At 42.8% G+C, this 13,354-nt stretch overlaps 1 protein-coding gene across 7 annotated transcripts in view; it reads left to right on the top strand.

Moving 5' to 3' along the window:
- Positions 1-6,054: 6,054 nt before the first annotated feature.
- LOC127620585 (tyrosine-protein phosphatase non-receptor type 18-like) overlaps positions 6,055-13,354 on the top strand; it is a 31,456-nt gene continuing 24,156 nt past the window's right edge. For 6 of the 7 annotated variants that reach the window (XR_007967756.1, XR_007967755.1, XR_007967757.1 and 3 more), the window contains exons 1-6: positions 6,055-6,317; positions 10,707-10,815; positions 11,415-11,491; positions 11,719-11,814; positions 11,969-12,007; positions 13,175-13,243. Coding sequence is in view for 4 of the 7 variants with exons in the window: in XM_052093750.1 (XP_051949710.1) it covers positions 6,222-6,317; positions 10,707-10,815; positions 11,415-11,491; positions 11,719-11,814; positions 11,969-12,007; positions 13,175-13,243 (486 nt within the window). In the remaining 3 variants the exon portion in view is untranslated. The remainder of the gene's footprint in view (positions 6,318-10,706; positions 10,816-11,414; positions 11,492-11,718; positions 11,815-11,968; positions 12,008-13,174; positions 13,244-13,354) is intronic. The other variant, XM_052093752.1, reaches the window with a different exon arrangement.

A 13,354-nucleotide genomic window follows, 5' to 3' on the forward strand; every position in this document is an offset into this window, starting at 1 on the left:
CACAGCGCCCAGCTCAACAAGCCAGACTTCTCAGCGTCGACAGGGCGGCTGCCCTCGATCGCGCTCAGACAGCCGCCGCAGACCGCCGCCCCCTGCGGGCCTCGGCCTAAGATTGTACTGAAACCTGAGCAACCGAAGTCCTCCTAAGCGTTGTTGAGAAAGCGGCGGCTCAGTCCCGCCACGGCCGGACCACCGTCAAAGCTTAGCCCCTGTCAGTCCCCTTCTCTCAGGCTACTGCAGTGGTGGATTCAGCAGCCAACAAGCGGTGACACTACCCATTTTCCTGCACTCAAAGCGCCGTTTTCACGGCGACCCATAGAAATCTTGTAAAGAGTAAACATGCCTTATGTGTAGAAAATGTGCCCACAATCCAGTGCTCACCCCTACACACAAGCATTACACATCCGTGTCCCTATCAGAGCACACTCACATAAGCGGTTCACGACCGGCTCGAGTGTTAGAGTTAATAAGCGCCCACGAGCCCGTCGCGCGCCCCTCCTCTGCCGGCTCTGTCACGCGGCTAGCTGTATGTAAGTCCCGTCGCCCCTGTCAGTCCCCTTCTCTCAGGCTACTGCAGTGGTGGATTCAGCAGCCAACAAGCGGTGATATTACCGGCTTGCCTGCACTCAAACGCCCGTTTCCACGGCGACCCAAAATAAAGCCTTATGTGTAGAAAATGTGCCCACAATTCAGTGTTCACCCCTACACACAAGCATTACACGTCCGTGTCCCTATCAGAACACACTCACATAAAGCGGTTCACGACCGGCTCGAGTGTTAGGGTTAATAAGCGCACCCACGAATCCGTCGCGGCGCCCATTCTCTGGCAGCTCTGTCACCGCGACCAGCCTTATGTGTAGAAAATGTGCCCACAATCTAGTGTTCACCTCTACACACAAGCATTACACGTTCCGTGTCCCCATCAGAGCACACTCAAAAGCGGTTACTGAACCACTCGAGTGTTAGAGTCAATAAATGCGCTCACGAATACGTGTGCGCGCCCATTCTCTGCCCGCTCTGTCACACGGCCAGCAAACACTTCTCTGTATGTAAGTCCTGTGCCCGTGGCTATGCTTGCGCATCACTTAACAGGCGTGACTCTTTCCCCATTCACCTCAATCGGAAGTCACTCACAGAACAGCCTGTCCATGCTGTCTGCGAGCAGTCCAGCATAAGCACAGTAAGCGCGCTCACACATTCTGTTCAGCGGCTGTGTGCGGCAATCAGAGCGATTTGGCCATTCACCCTCTAACATTACGCTTCAAAGCGTGGGAAGATATTCCAGGGATATCCGAATGGGTGTTAAGCACAATAAAACAGGGCTATTTGCTACAGTTCGATCGCCGTCCTCCTTGCTTCAGAGCGTGGCTCGAAACTACTTTGAACACGGAAGCAGCGTGCATGCTTCGTTCAGAAATAACAAACCTTCTGTGCAAAAGGGCCATAGAGAGTGCCGCCTCCCTGAGCGAGTCGGGGTTTTACAGCCGTTATTTTCTTGTCCCCAAGAAAGACGGCGGCCTCAGACCAATATTAGATCTCAGGGTTTTGAACAAAGCGCTTGCAAAAGACCGTTCAAAATGCTTACAACCAGCAAACTCCTTGCGCATGTGCGCCAGGGGACTGGTTTATTTCTCTCGATCTGAAAAATGCATACTTTCAGATTCAGATAAATCCCGTCACAGGCCATTCTTGAGATTACGCCTCGACGGCCAGGTTTATCAATACACCGTCCTTCCGTTTGGCCTGTCCTTAGCACCCGTACTTTCACGCGAAGTGCATGGGCCTGGCGCTCGCACCCCTCGTGAGTCAGGGTTTGCGAATTCTGAACTATTTGGACGATTGGCTGATTTTGGCACAATCACATACGGAGCTTCTGTCTCACAGGACAGTTCTCCTCAGTCATCTGAACAGTTTGGGCCTTGCAGTCAATTGGACCAAGAGCTCACTACAGCCCAGTCAGGCAATTTCCTTCCTTGGAATAGAACTAGACTCAATGGCAATGGCGGCTCAGCTTATCTACACAGCGGCGCCGTGTGCAGCGACTAGCGGCGTCATTTCAGATGAACAGCCTCACACCTCTGAAGAAATTTCAGAGAGTGCTAGGCTACATGGCCTCAACGCAGCAGTACTTCAGCTGGGTTTACTGCACATCGCCCGCTTCAGCATTGGCTAAAGACCGGCGTCTCGCCGGGCTTGGGCCACAGGCGCCAGCCCATCAAGGTGACTCAGACCTGTATTTCAGCTCTGCAGCCCTGGACAGTGGCGAATGGTATCAGCGAGGGAGTGACAATGGGAGCTGTATCTCGCCCGAAAAGTCATCTCGACAGGCAGCGTCCAACACGGGTTGGGGCGTGGTCTCGCGAGGGCTCTCGGTTTTAGGCCTATGGTCAGTTCAGGAAAAGCTCCTTCACATAAATTGTCTGGAAATGATAGCGGTCGAGTGCGCGCTCGTCGCTTTCTCCCGGTCATTCAGGGTCACCGCGTCCTGGTCCGTTCGGACAACAGATCTGTGGTATCCTACCTAAACCGTCACGGCGGTGTCAGATCCAGGAACGTCTTCCATCTGGCGAAACGCATACTGAGTTGGTCCCAGTGCCACCTGCGCTCGCTGAGGGCGACGCGCGTGCCAGGCCACCTGAGCGGCGGCCCGGACAGACTGTCCAGAGACAATATTCCCCCAGGGGAATGGTCCCTGCACGCTCAAACAGTCCAGGCGTTATGGCACCTATTCGGCAGAGCGGAGATAGACCTCTTTGCGTCCAAAGAGAACTCTCACTGCCCAATATTTTTCTCAGCGAGGGCCAGCTGGCCCAGGACTGGCCCAGGCGCCCGCTTACGCCTTCCCTCCCGTCTCGCTATTGCCACAGGTAATGCAGAGGATCAGGAAGCGGCGTCACTCGCGTCACACACACTAGCCCGCGTTGGGAGAATCAGACATGGTTCCGGAGCTTACGCAGCTGTCACTGACAGCGCCGTGGCCCATCCCAGTGAGGCAGATTTCCTCTCTCAAGCTCGGGGCACAATCTGGCATCCCCACCCGAGGCTGGGCGCTGCATGCGTGGGTGATCAGCGACTACCCGTCGCTCTGCCAGAAGGAGTAATAAACACCATCATACACGCTAGAGCCCCTTCCACGAGAAGACTCTATGCGTCAAAATGGTCTGTGTTCTCAAAATGGTGCACCGACCGAGACCTGGACCCGCGGACATGTGGGGTGTCAGTCAGCTGCTCGTATTTCTACAAGAGCTGCTGGATAAGGGCAGATCCCCATCCACGCTCAAAGTGTATGTGGCGGCCGTTGCGGCGTTCGCTGAACCCTGCACGGCCAGTCATGGGGTAAAAACGAGCTGGTCATCCGCTTCCTCAGGGGAGCTAGAAGGATGAACCCCCGCGCCCCCATCGGTTCCTATCTGGGATCTTTCTATAGTTCTCGAAACTATGAAAGCCCCCCTTCGAACCACTTCAATCCGTGGATTTGAAATACCTTTCACTCAAAACCGTTTTTCTGACTGCCCTGTCATCAGTCAAGCGTGTGGGAGACCTTCACGCGCTGTCTGTCAGCGCTGCGTGTCTTGAGTTTGGACCAAGTGACTCCAAGGTCATTTTAAAGCCTAGACACGGCTATGTTCCCAAGGTGATCGGTACTCCTTTCAGAGCACAGGTCATTTCCCTATCGGCGCTGACAGCACCCGATAGCGACGCGACGCCAATCTCCTTTGCCCGGTCAGAGCACTGAGATTGTATACTGCGCGCTCCGCCGCTTTCAGGCGCTCTGAGCAGCTTTTCGTTTGGTTCGAGGGCGCACCAAAGGTCTCGCCGCCTCGAAACAGACGCTATCTAGATGGATAGTGGACGCTATTGCTGCTGCATACGCGTCAAAAGACCTGCCATGCCCGTTGGGCATTAGGGCTCACTCCACTAGAGGCATGGCATCCTCGTGGGCATGGTCCAGCGGGATTTCCATTCACGACATATGTGTGGCAGCGGGATGGACTTCCCCCTCCACCTTTGTCAGATTTTACAATATGGAAGTGCCCGCTCTGCAGGCAAAACTACTAGCGGTTTAATACGCTACAGCTCACCTGGTGAGCTGCAATGATGGGACACATTCCACACAGACCGGCACCGCCGCTCTGTCGTTCCCTTCCCACTATGTGCTTATGTATTACACAATCAATGACCCGCATTCTTGCCGGCCAAATATTATTTCCCCACTCATAAGGGCTCCCGGGTCCCCCTTAATTCCCTGGGGCTCATACAGTGGATGCTTGGCGCGCACGGCATTGACAATGGGTTCCCGTAGCGTAAGCTAGCTTACGCATATCTGAGAGAACCTCTCGTAAGAGAACGTATTGGTTACCTAACGTAACCTCGGTTCTCTCTAGATGAGGGAACGAGTATTGCGTAGCCGGCCGTGCTTCGCGCCACGGCGACTTTTCGCTTCAGTCAATGAAAACCAGGGTTCCAGCCCTACGAACTACGCTTATATGCACTCTAGTCATGCCCATTTTGGCGGGCTTTGTTGCAGTGAGCCGCGGACGCCTCTCATTGGATGCGAGTTAGCCCAAGCTCGTCTATAGGCTGCAGCAGTTGCCGCAGAGCAACCTATGAGCTCGCTAGCTAGCCCGCTCAAGGTCTGCAGCTGCTGCACTGCGTTGACAATGGATACAAAAATTAAGGATAATTTTTTGGCTTCAATATCTCAGAAAAGATTAATCTTTCCCGTAGCGTAAGCTAGCTTACGCAATACTCGTTCCCTCATCTAGAGAGAACCGAGGTTACGTTAGGTAACCGATACGTTTTAATTTTACAATATATGGTGTAAAAACGTCTGAGTGCTGCCCTCTTCAGGTTGAACGGTGGCTACTGCAGTTGAATTTTCCTATTGGCTGTTTGCGGTACTTCGTGACGTAACCGGTGACAGCTGACGTAAGCAGGTTCCAGCTCACCACGCCCTTGGTACGAGCTACCACGCCCATGGCAGTATAAAAACCATCTCGTTTCGTCAAAACCACTGTAGCGAGTCAGGAGTTGGAATTGCGAGTATTGAAAACGATCAGGATAGAGTATTTTAGCATCTATTTAGCATAGCATTTATATAGTTATTTAGATTATTTAGTGTAGTCTAGGTAGTTAATTAGCATATTTGTTAGTGTAGTATTGTTAGAAGCATAGTTAGTTAGTAGCATAGTATTGCGTCAGTTAGGATAGCTTCAAGTTAGCGTAGATCATCTGTATTTAGTACAGTGGTCAGGATGGTATGTAGGTGTAGTGTTGCTGGTTGGAACAGCACTGCTGGACTGTATAGCTTTCCAGCAGACTTGGAAATTAAGCGCCAGTGGTTGCATGTCCTTGGCCTGGAAGACCGCGAGTTCCCGCCTAGAGCTGTAGGAGTGTGCAAACTGCATTTTACGCGGGATTGCTTCTCCAGCGCAATGGAGGTGGAAATGGGCTTCTCCAAACAGCTCGCGCTGAAAAGCGACGCAGTGCCAAACGCTGCTCCTCCTGCATGGACTCCACCACCGCAGTGGCGTCTTGAGGTGAGTGATCATATAGATTTTTTCACATAGCGGCAAAATATGAATATGCCTACAGAGCGCGCTATTGACATCAACTCGATAAAACTCATCAGATTCATGTACATGTCGTCTTGCGACCGTGTGAGGAATAATAATAACGTAATAGTAATACTCCTGGAGAAAATTACCACTCCAGTCACTCTCCATTTTAGAGTCTGACAGCAGCTGTCAATTAATCCGTCACTACGGGTCTCAGGTGCACGCCCCCCGTTTCGTCCCCTCTATCCCCTCTGATGTCTGCCCACTTTTCCAGCATTTTTCAAATATTGCTAGTGGGTGGAGTCAGACTCTGAGCAGGGGTTTAGTTACCCTTTAACTCGATGGTGTTTTTACATGACAAACAACCACATATTTTCAACAGTTGAGGTTCTGACAGCGGATTGGCTGAAATTAGAAAGTAGGCATGGCTGTGGCTGGTGATTGATTCGCCGCTGGAAATGACGCTAGAAAATGACTGACCGCTGTTAACAGACCTCAGATCAGCGGGGGAAAGTTCGCCGTGCCATTTCTGCTGGCTGAACAGCTTTGCAAAGACGGAACCCGTTTTGCTTTTGATGTTAGGTGCTCCATTCATTTGTAAAATACCTCAGACACATTTGTGGGACTAGTCTGAAAGATGCTGACGCGAATTAACTTTTGTTGATGATGGAGACGCACCTGTTGCGGTTCGTGGAGCGGGTCCGGTGTCTGTCCGATAATGACAGCAGAGGAGATCAACATATCTTCACCGAGTTCAGCGTGAGTGTGTAATATTCACTTTAAACAAGTGTATTTATTCGTTTTACTTCTATATTAGTGTCAGAACCTCATAATAACTTACATTAATAAGTCATTTAAAAACATGATATAATACTTAGAAACAGATAAGTTCATTTGTATTAAAATGAACTTATCATAGCAACATTTGTATTAAAAAAGTAACATGTATTAACATTTTTTTCGATATGATAATACCATGGTACTTTTTAAATTCCTCGGAATGGGTTATGAATACCATGTTATATAAATATTAAAATCATTCATTACTATAGGCAGCTTATACCAAAATGCCATGTTATTGCCTTCTGGTACCATCACTGTAATATGGTGCCAAGTTATTTCAACACTAAAGTCACACTTAAAAATGTAGTGGCAATGCATTAAATAGCAAACTATATCAAAACAAGTGGTATGTGCAAACAAATGTTGCTAGAGCTTTCCTCAGAACAAACTTCACTTTTCTTATTCCTGTGATTACTTGTAACCAACATGCCTAAACCACATGTGTAGTTCATCAACTATGGACATGTTGCACTAACGTTTGACAGCCAGAATATGTGAAAATACGTTTTTGTTTTGAACAGTGTCTATTGTTTTACTATTCAAAACCTAACAAATCTCTTTTTGTGAAATGCCTCTTCTTCTTTATATAAATGGCACTTGGATATATATATATATATATTGTTATGTACTGCAATGGCATTAATACATTTTAAGCATGGCATAAGTGTCTAAATACAGTCCTTTTTTGGGCCTCTCTAAAATACATAACAGCTAGTTGATGTCAGTTCAATAATGCCATAATTATCTTTTCAGGTACCATGGAAACACCACAGGAGCCTATTTGCATATGGTTATCATATACTGTAGTACCATGGTATATATTAAAATATCTTGGTATTACCATCTGATACCATCACTGGTACTGCCACAGTACCTTTTTTTTTTTTTTATAAAGGCATGAAAATATGAATCAAAGTTTAATGAACATTGTGGCAGAGCGGGGCCGGGTCGTGATCCTACACACCCGGTCCCGTATTAGGCTAATGATCTCTCTCAGTGTGTACGCACCCAAATACGGGACCGGGTGCGTAGGATCACGACTCGGCCCGGCCCCGCCCTCCGCCCTGCCACAAACATATTGAATGCACTGTTCATTAATCAATGGCCTGTTAAGTATTATACATTTTGGTTAATAATGTTAAAAATGTTAGTCAGTATAAATATTATCTTATTGTTTAAAAGTTTTAGTCTGCCGCTTATTGATGTACAGTATATGTCCATACAACCATTCAGGTTCAGGTCTGATCACTCCACATTTGCAGGTTCAAAACTGAATTATGATGTCCATTAATGATAAAATACAGTTTTAAAAGGATAACCACAAGACTTAAACAATATGCGTGTTAACATGTGTGTTAAGTGTGATATAATCACTTAATAACCTTTTCTGTGTAAAGATACAGCCAATTTTATAACTTCATTGCCATGACGATGTAATATCAACAAACCCTAAAACGACTGTAAAATGATGATTTAATTAATGTTATAAAACAATAAGCTTCACATTTCTGCCTTTAAACCCTCCAAAAATGGTCCCCCATTCACTTCCATTGTAGTTGCCTCACTGTAAGTTCAAAGTTTGCTCTTTAAAAAAAAAAATTAAAAAAAATACAAATTGTCAATTCATTTTTGTGGTTATCAAAATTATGCCACAAATGCTGTAGATTGAGCTTAACTTGAACCTGAAATATTCCTTTAATAAACCTGTGCCAGCATTTAGTGTACTGCATCTACAGTAAATTCAAATGGAAGTATATACTAAATGGCAAGTAACTTGGCATTTATATGTCCACTAAATTTTAACTGTTGATTTAATCTGTTAACTTAATCAGTTGATTTCCTCCGAGAATGTTGCAGAAGCCAGACCAGAAATGAGATCCACTTACAGTGCAGAACGTCACATTAATTGTATACAGTGTAGGTAGCATCATAATAGTTTTTGTTTGAATGTTGTGATTTCACTTAACTCTTGCTCTGTGCAAGTGAACTAATTATCTTAAAACAAGTATTTTCTGCTGTGGTTTAACCTAAGGTTAGGCCATACATTTACAGAAGTGTCCATTTTGACTCAGTTGGCTTATTTAATGAAAGCAAGAAGGCATTTATGCCAATGAAGTTCCTCACTGAGTTTCTTAACAACAGTCATTTATTAACTAAGGCTAGCGTTAAGGCTAGGTTGGTTTTAAACCAGTGGAAAGAAAAGGTAGTGCTTGTGGTAAAGAGAAACAGAAGTAGCTTGGCTGAGATCCAACTGAGAGTATAAAACTGAAAATAGTGCATGCAAACATGTCTTTTCTGCTATTATATGGAAGTAAAACAGTCATGAAACGGAACCTGTTTCTCTTTACAGACTGTTTGCAGACATTTATAGCCCTCAAATGTTCCTTGTTCAAGTCTGTATTACATGTCCTTGTGGTAGTTATAGTCCTTATTTAGCAACCTGTGTTTTTAAAAACACAGCAGCATCAAAAGTCATGTTTGAGGTGAGACTTTGTGTTCAAAAACGTAAGTTGCTGGAATTTGCTGTCCGATTCAAGTAAACATAAACTCATGTCTTTGTGGTAGTTGTAAACCTTATTTAGCAAATTAAGTTTTTAACAATAAATTCACATATAAGATGAATGTGTCCTTCAAAAACATACTTTTCCACACAAGTTGCTACTTAAGGACTGCAATGGCTGTCCAATTCATCAAGTATGTAAATTCACGTCCTTGTGGTAGTTGTAGTCCTTATTTAGCAACTTGCATTTTGAATAACACAGCGGCTGTAAAATTCACATTTGTGGTGCTGTATGACTTTCCTAATTTTTGTTTTGGAACAAAACACAAATGTCTCTTTAAAGGTATAGTTCACCCAAAGATGCAAATTCTTCATCATTTACTCATCTTCATCCCAGATGTCTATGACTTTCTTTCTTTTGCTGAACACAAAGATTTTTAGAAGAATATCTCAGCTCTGTAGGGCCATACAATGCAAGTGAATGGTGGCCAGAACTTTGAAGGTCCAAAAAGCTCATAAATGCAGCAGAAAATTAATTCATACTACTCCAGTGGTTAATTCCATGTCTTCAGAAGGGATATGATTGGTGTGGGTGAGAAACAGATAAATATTTAAGTCCTTTTTTACTATAAATATCCACTTTTTCTTTCACATTCTTCTTTTGTTTTTGACGATTCACACTCTCTCTGCATATCACCACCTACTGGGCAGGGATGAGAATTTATAGTTAAAAAATACTTAAATATTTATGTTTCTCACCCACACCTATCATATCACTTCTAAAGACATGGAATTAACCACTTGAGTTGTGTGGATTACTTTTATGCTGGATTTATTTGCTTTCTGGACTTTCAAAGTTCTGGCCACGCTTCACTTGCATTGTGTAGACCAACAGAGCTGAGCTATTTAAAACAAATGTTGTTTGTGTTCAACAGAAGAAAGAAAATCATACATATCTGGTATGGCATGAGGGTGAGTAAATGATGAGTGAATTTACATTTTTGAGTGAACTGTCCCTTTAACTAATGTTTGCCACAGGCTTATTTTTAGTGATAAATCAACAACCGTTTTTCTAAAAGCATTCCAGATATTAGACATTAGAGGGTATCCATGGGGAAATAGCCTTTTGGGTTGGCCTATGAATTGTTGTCATTACTGAATAGCTCTAGTGAAGTGCTGAGAGGTTTTGTGTGGCTTAATTATACTTGTCTGATAGGTTAACTCTGGCTCAAATAAACTAGTAATACCTGTGTTTCCTATGTGTTTCGTCTTTGTTTATGGGGGTCTACTCTGTACTGTTTCACAAACCACATCAATCCTCAAATATCAATGGTCCTCTTTTTATAGACATATATGCTGCCTTCATACGCTATCAGAATTATCTTACTTTCCATTTCTGAAGTGGTAATTATGAATACGTCGCATTAAAGTGCTTTGTTGTTGTAAAAAAATGTCATTCATATATATATATATATATATATATATATATATATATATATATATATATATATATATATATAGCTTGTGGAACTTTATGTTGCCAAAAAATAATAATTACGCAGCTTGCTGACGATAATGGAATTTTGGAAACGTCATTCACTACAGAAAACGTACTCTTCTCCACCATGTTGAAAGTTTACGACTCCTCCCATCTCGGAAATTCTGGTATCAAAATTATCTGAGTTTCCCAGACATAATTACGACTTGAGTGGACTTTCATGTACACAACAAGTGCCATGGTCCAGGTGGAGCCTGGCCTGAAAAGTGGACTTTTAACTTTTTGTGTTTTCTCTTTCTCTTTGCAGTTGGTACGACAGAGAGATGCATCAATGAAAGATGAATATAGGTTGACCACTGAGGCAGGAAAAAGCAAAGAAAACGTGAAGAAAAACCGCTATAGGGATATTCTGCCCTGTATGTAGTCTTAGTTTCTTTAAGAGCTTAAATAATAGGGATGTTATTAAGCTAATTTCTTTTGTAAACATTTTGCTAAATTAATACGGCAAACAACAAATAAATTATGAACAAAGATGAATCATTTTTTTATGTTTTCTTATAAGAAATGGGTGTAAAAACTCAATTTAAAGAACTACTGTATTTTGGAAGAAAATGAATAACCTCTGGTGCATTTAGCTTAGATGTGATTTGATCTCAGCACTATTATGAATTCAACATTATATTAACTCACAGACAGCACAGATCTCATCAGTTTTTAAACATATGTGACTCACAGTAGCTCACAGTGTGACACACAATGATGCAGTGAAATGATCTTACTGCGTTCGCTGTCACATCATTTTGCATTCACTGTCATAATAGAGCAAATCTGTCAAAACATGCCACCTATGGTTACTGTATTTCATATTTGTTCTCACCACAATGCCATTAACATTGTCATAATAGTTCATAATTGATTCTCCAAATGTGTTGCATGATAAATGATCAAAATACTCTTAGTCACACTGATGAGAGAATCATAATAATAAGACTTCTATTTTCCCTCTCTATCACAGATGATCAAACCAGAGTATGTCTGACTCCAACCACATCTGAATACGAGTCTGATTACATTAATGCCAACTTCATCAAGGTACTGCAATATTTTCTAACCTTAAAACCATACATTTCATGTTAACAAGATGGTAGGTGAAGAACCTGGGCAGGTCATTTTTAAGTTGCGGGTTCAGTCTTTGTTTGGAGTGTCTCAATACTAGAGCAATTTCTGAAATCACAGTCTGGATGGAAAGAAAGAGCTGTCCAGTGACCTATTTAAGGTGTCTTCTTGTTAAAGTCCAATTCTTATTGTATCTTCAATAGGGTGCCGTTGGGAACAGAATGTACATCGCCACTCAAGGCCCTCTGAGCAGCACTGTGGTTGACTTCTGGCGTATGATCTGGCAACACAATGTTAAGGTGAACTGTGTTTTTAGAAGCATTTAAAAAAATATATATAATTATGTATTATCTCACTTTAAGCTTATTGCCTAATTGTCATATTATAAAGTTAAAGCATTTTATTGTGGGACAGAAAGCATTGATTTTGTTTTGGTCTGTCTATTTCTGATAGGTCATAATCATGGCATGTAGAGAAATCGAGATGGGAAAGGTAATATTCATTTTTACTTTAATGGTCTGTATCATACACCTATCATTCTTTTGCATTTACAGTTTTAAAGGGATAGTTTAGCCAAAAATGAAAATTTGAGTTTCATCATTTACCCGTATGACTACCTTTTTTAACACAAAAGGAGATGTTACGCAGAAGGACAGCCTCAGTCACCATTCGCTTTCATTGCATCTTTTTTCCATACAATGAAAATGAATGGTGATGGAGACTGTTGGTCCTTAAAATATTGCTTAAAAGTTCTATTGAAGAAAGGCATACATGCTTGGAATAACATGAAGCAGAACTTTTGTTTTATTATTCCTTTAAAGGGTAACTAAACCCTAAACCAACTTTTTTTAGTTAATGATCTGTAAGCATGGGGCTTTATTAGTACTGGTCATTGATTCAAGTAATTTTTTTGACATTTGTGTATAAAGTGTTTTAATTCTACAATATATGGTGTAAAAACGTCTGAGTGCTGCCCTCTTCAGGTTGAACGGTGATATGTATGACTTTCTTCTGCAGAAAGATTTTTAGAAGAATATCTCAGCTCTGTAGGTCCAATGCAAGTGAATGTCACCAACATTTTGAAGCTCAAAAAAGCACATAAAGGTCATATAAAAGGAATCCGTAAGACACTAGTGGTCTTAATCCATGTCTTTGGGAGTGATCTAAACAGTTTTGGGTGAGAACAGACCAAATGTAACTCAATTTTCACTAGTAAACTGGACTTCTGCAATTTCCTAAGCGATCATGATTTTAAGCTAAATTACACTTCCTAGCACCATCTAGCATTCTGCACAGGAAGTGTTATCAAGCTTGAAATCATGATCATGCTTAGAGACTACAATGGCAAGAAGAACAGTAAAAAGGAAGTTTTCTTTTGGTCTGTTTTCACCCAAAATTGACCGGATCGCTTCAGAAGATGTGGATTAAACCACTGGAGACATATTGATTATTTCATGCTGCCTTTATGTGCTTTTTGGAGCTTCAAAGTTTTGGTCACCATTAAATTGCATTATATGGACCTACAAAGCTGAGATATTGTTCTTAAAATCTTTGTTTGTGTTTTGCAGAAGAATGAAAGTCATACTTATCTGGGATGGCATGAAAGTGAGTAAATTATGATTTTTGGGAGAACTATCCATCTGTTCCTCTGTTTTTTAGAAAAAATGTGAGGTCTACTGGGCACCAATCAAAGTAACAACCACTTTTGGTCCCTTCACTATTTCAACTGTAAGTGTTTGCTTTGTTCCACATAAACGGAAGTGAATACTGTTTGTAATTCAACAGTTAGGGCTCAGCTGCATCACACAGGATATTCATGTTTCACGACTTTTAATGTTT

This window comes from Xyrauchen texanus, chromosome 27, assembly GCF_025860055.1.
Source record: "Xyrauchen texanus isolate HMW12.3.18 chromosome 27, RBS_HiC_50CHRs, whole genome shotgun sequence".
Taxonomy (NCBI): domain Eukaryota; kingdom Metazoa; phylum Chordata; class Actinopteri; order Cypriniformes; family Catostomidae; genus Xyrauchen; species Xyrauchen texanus.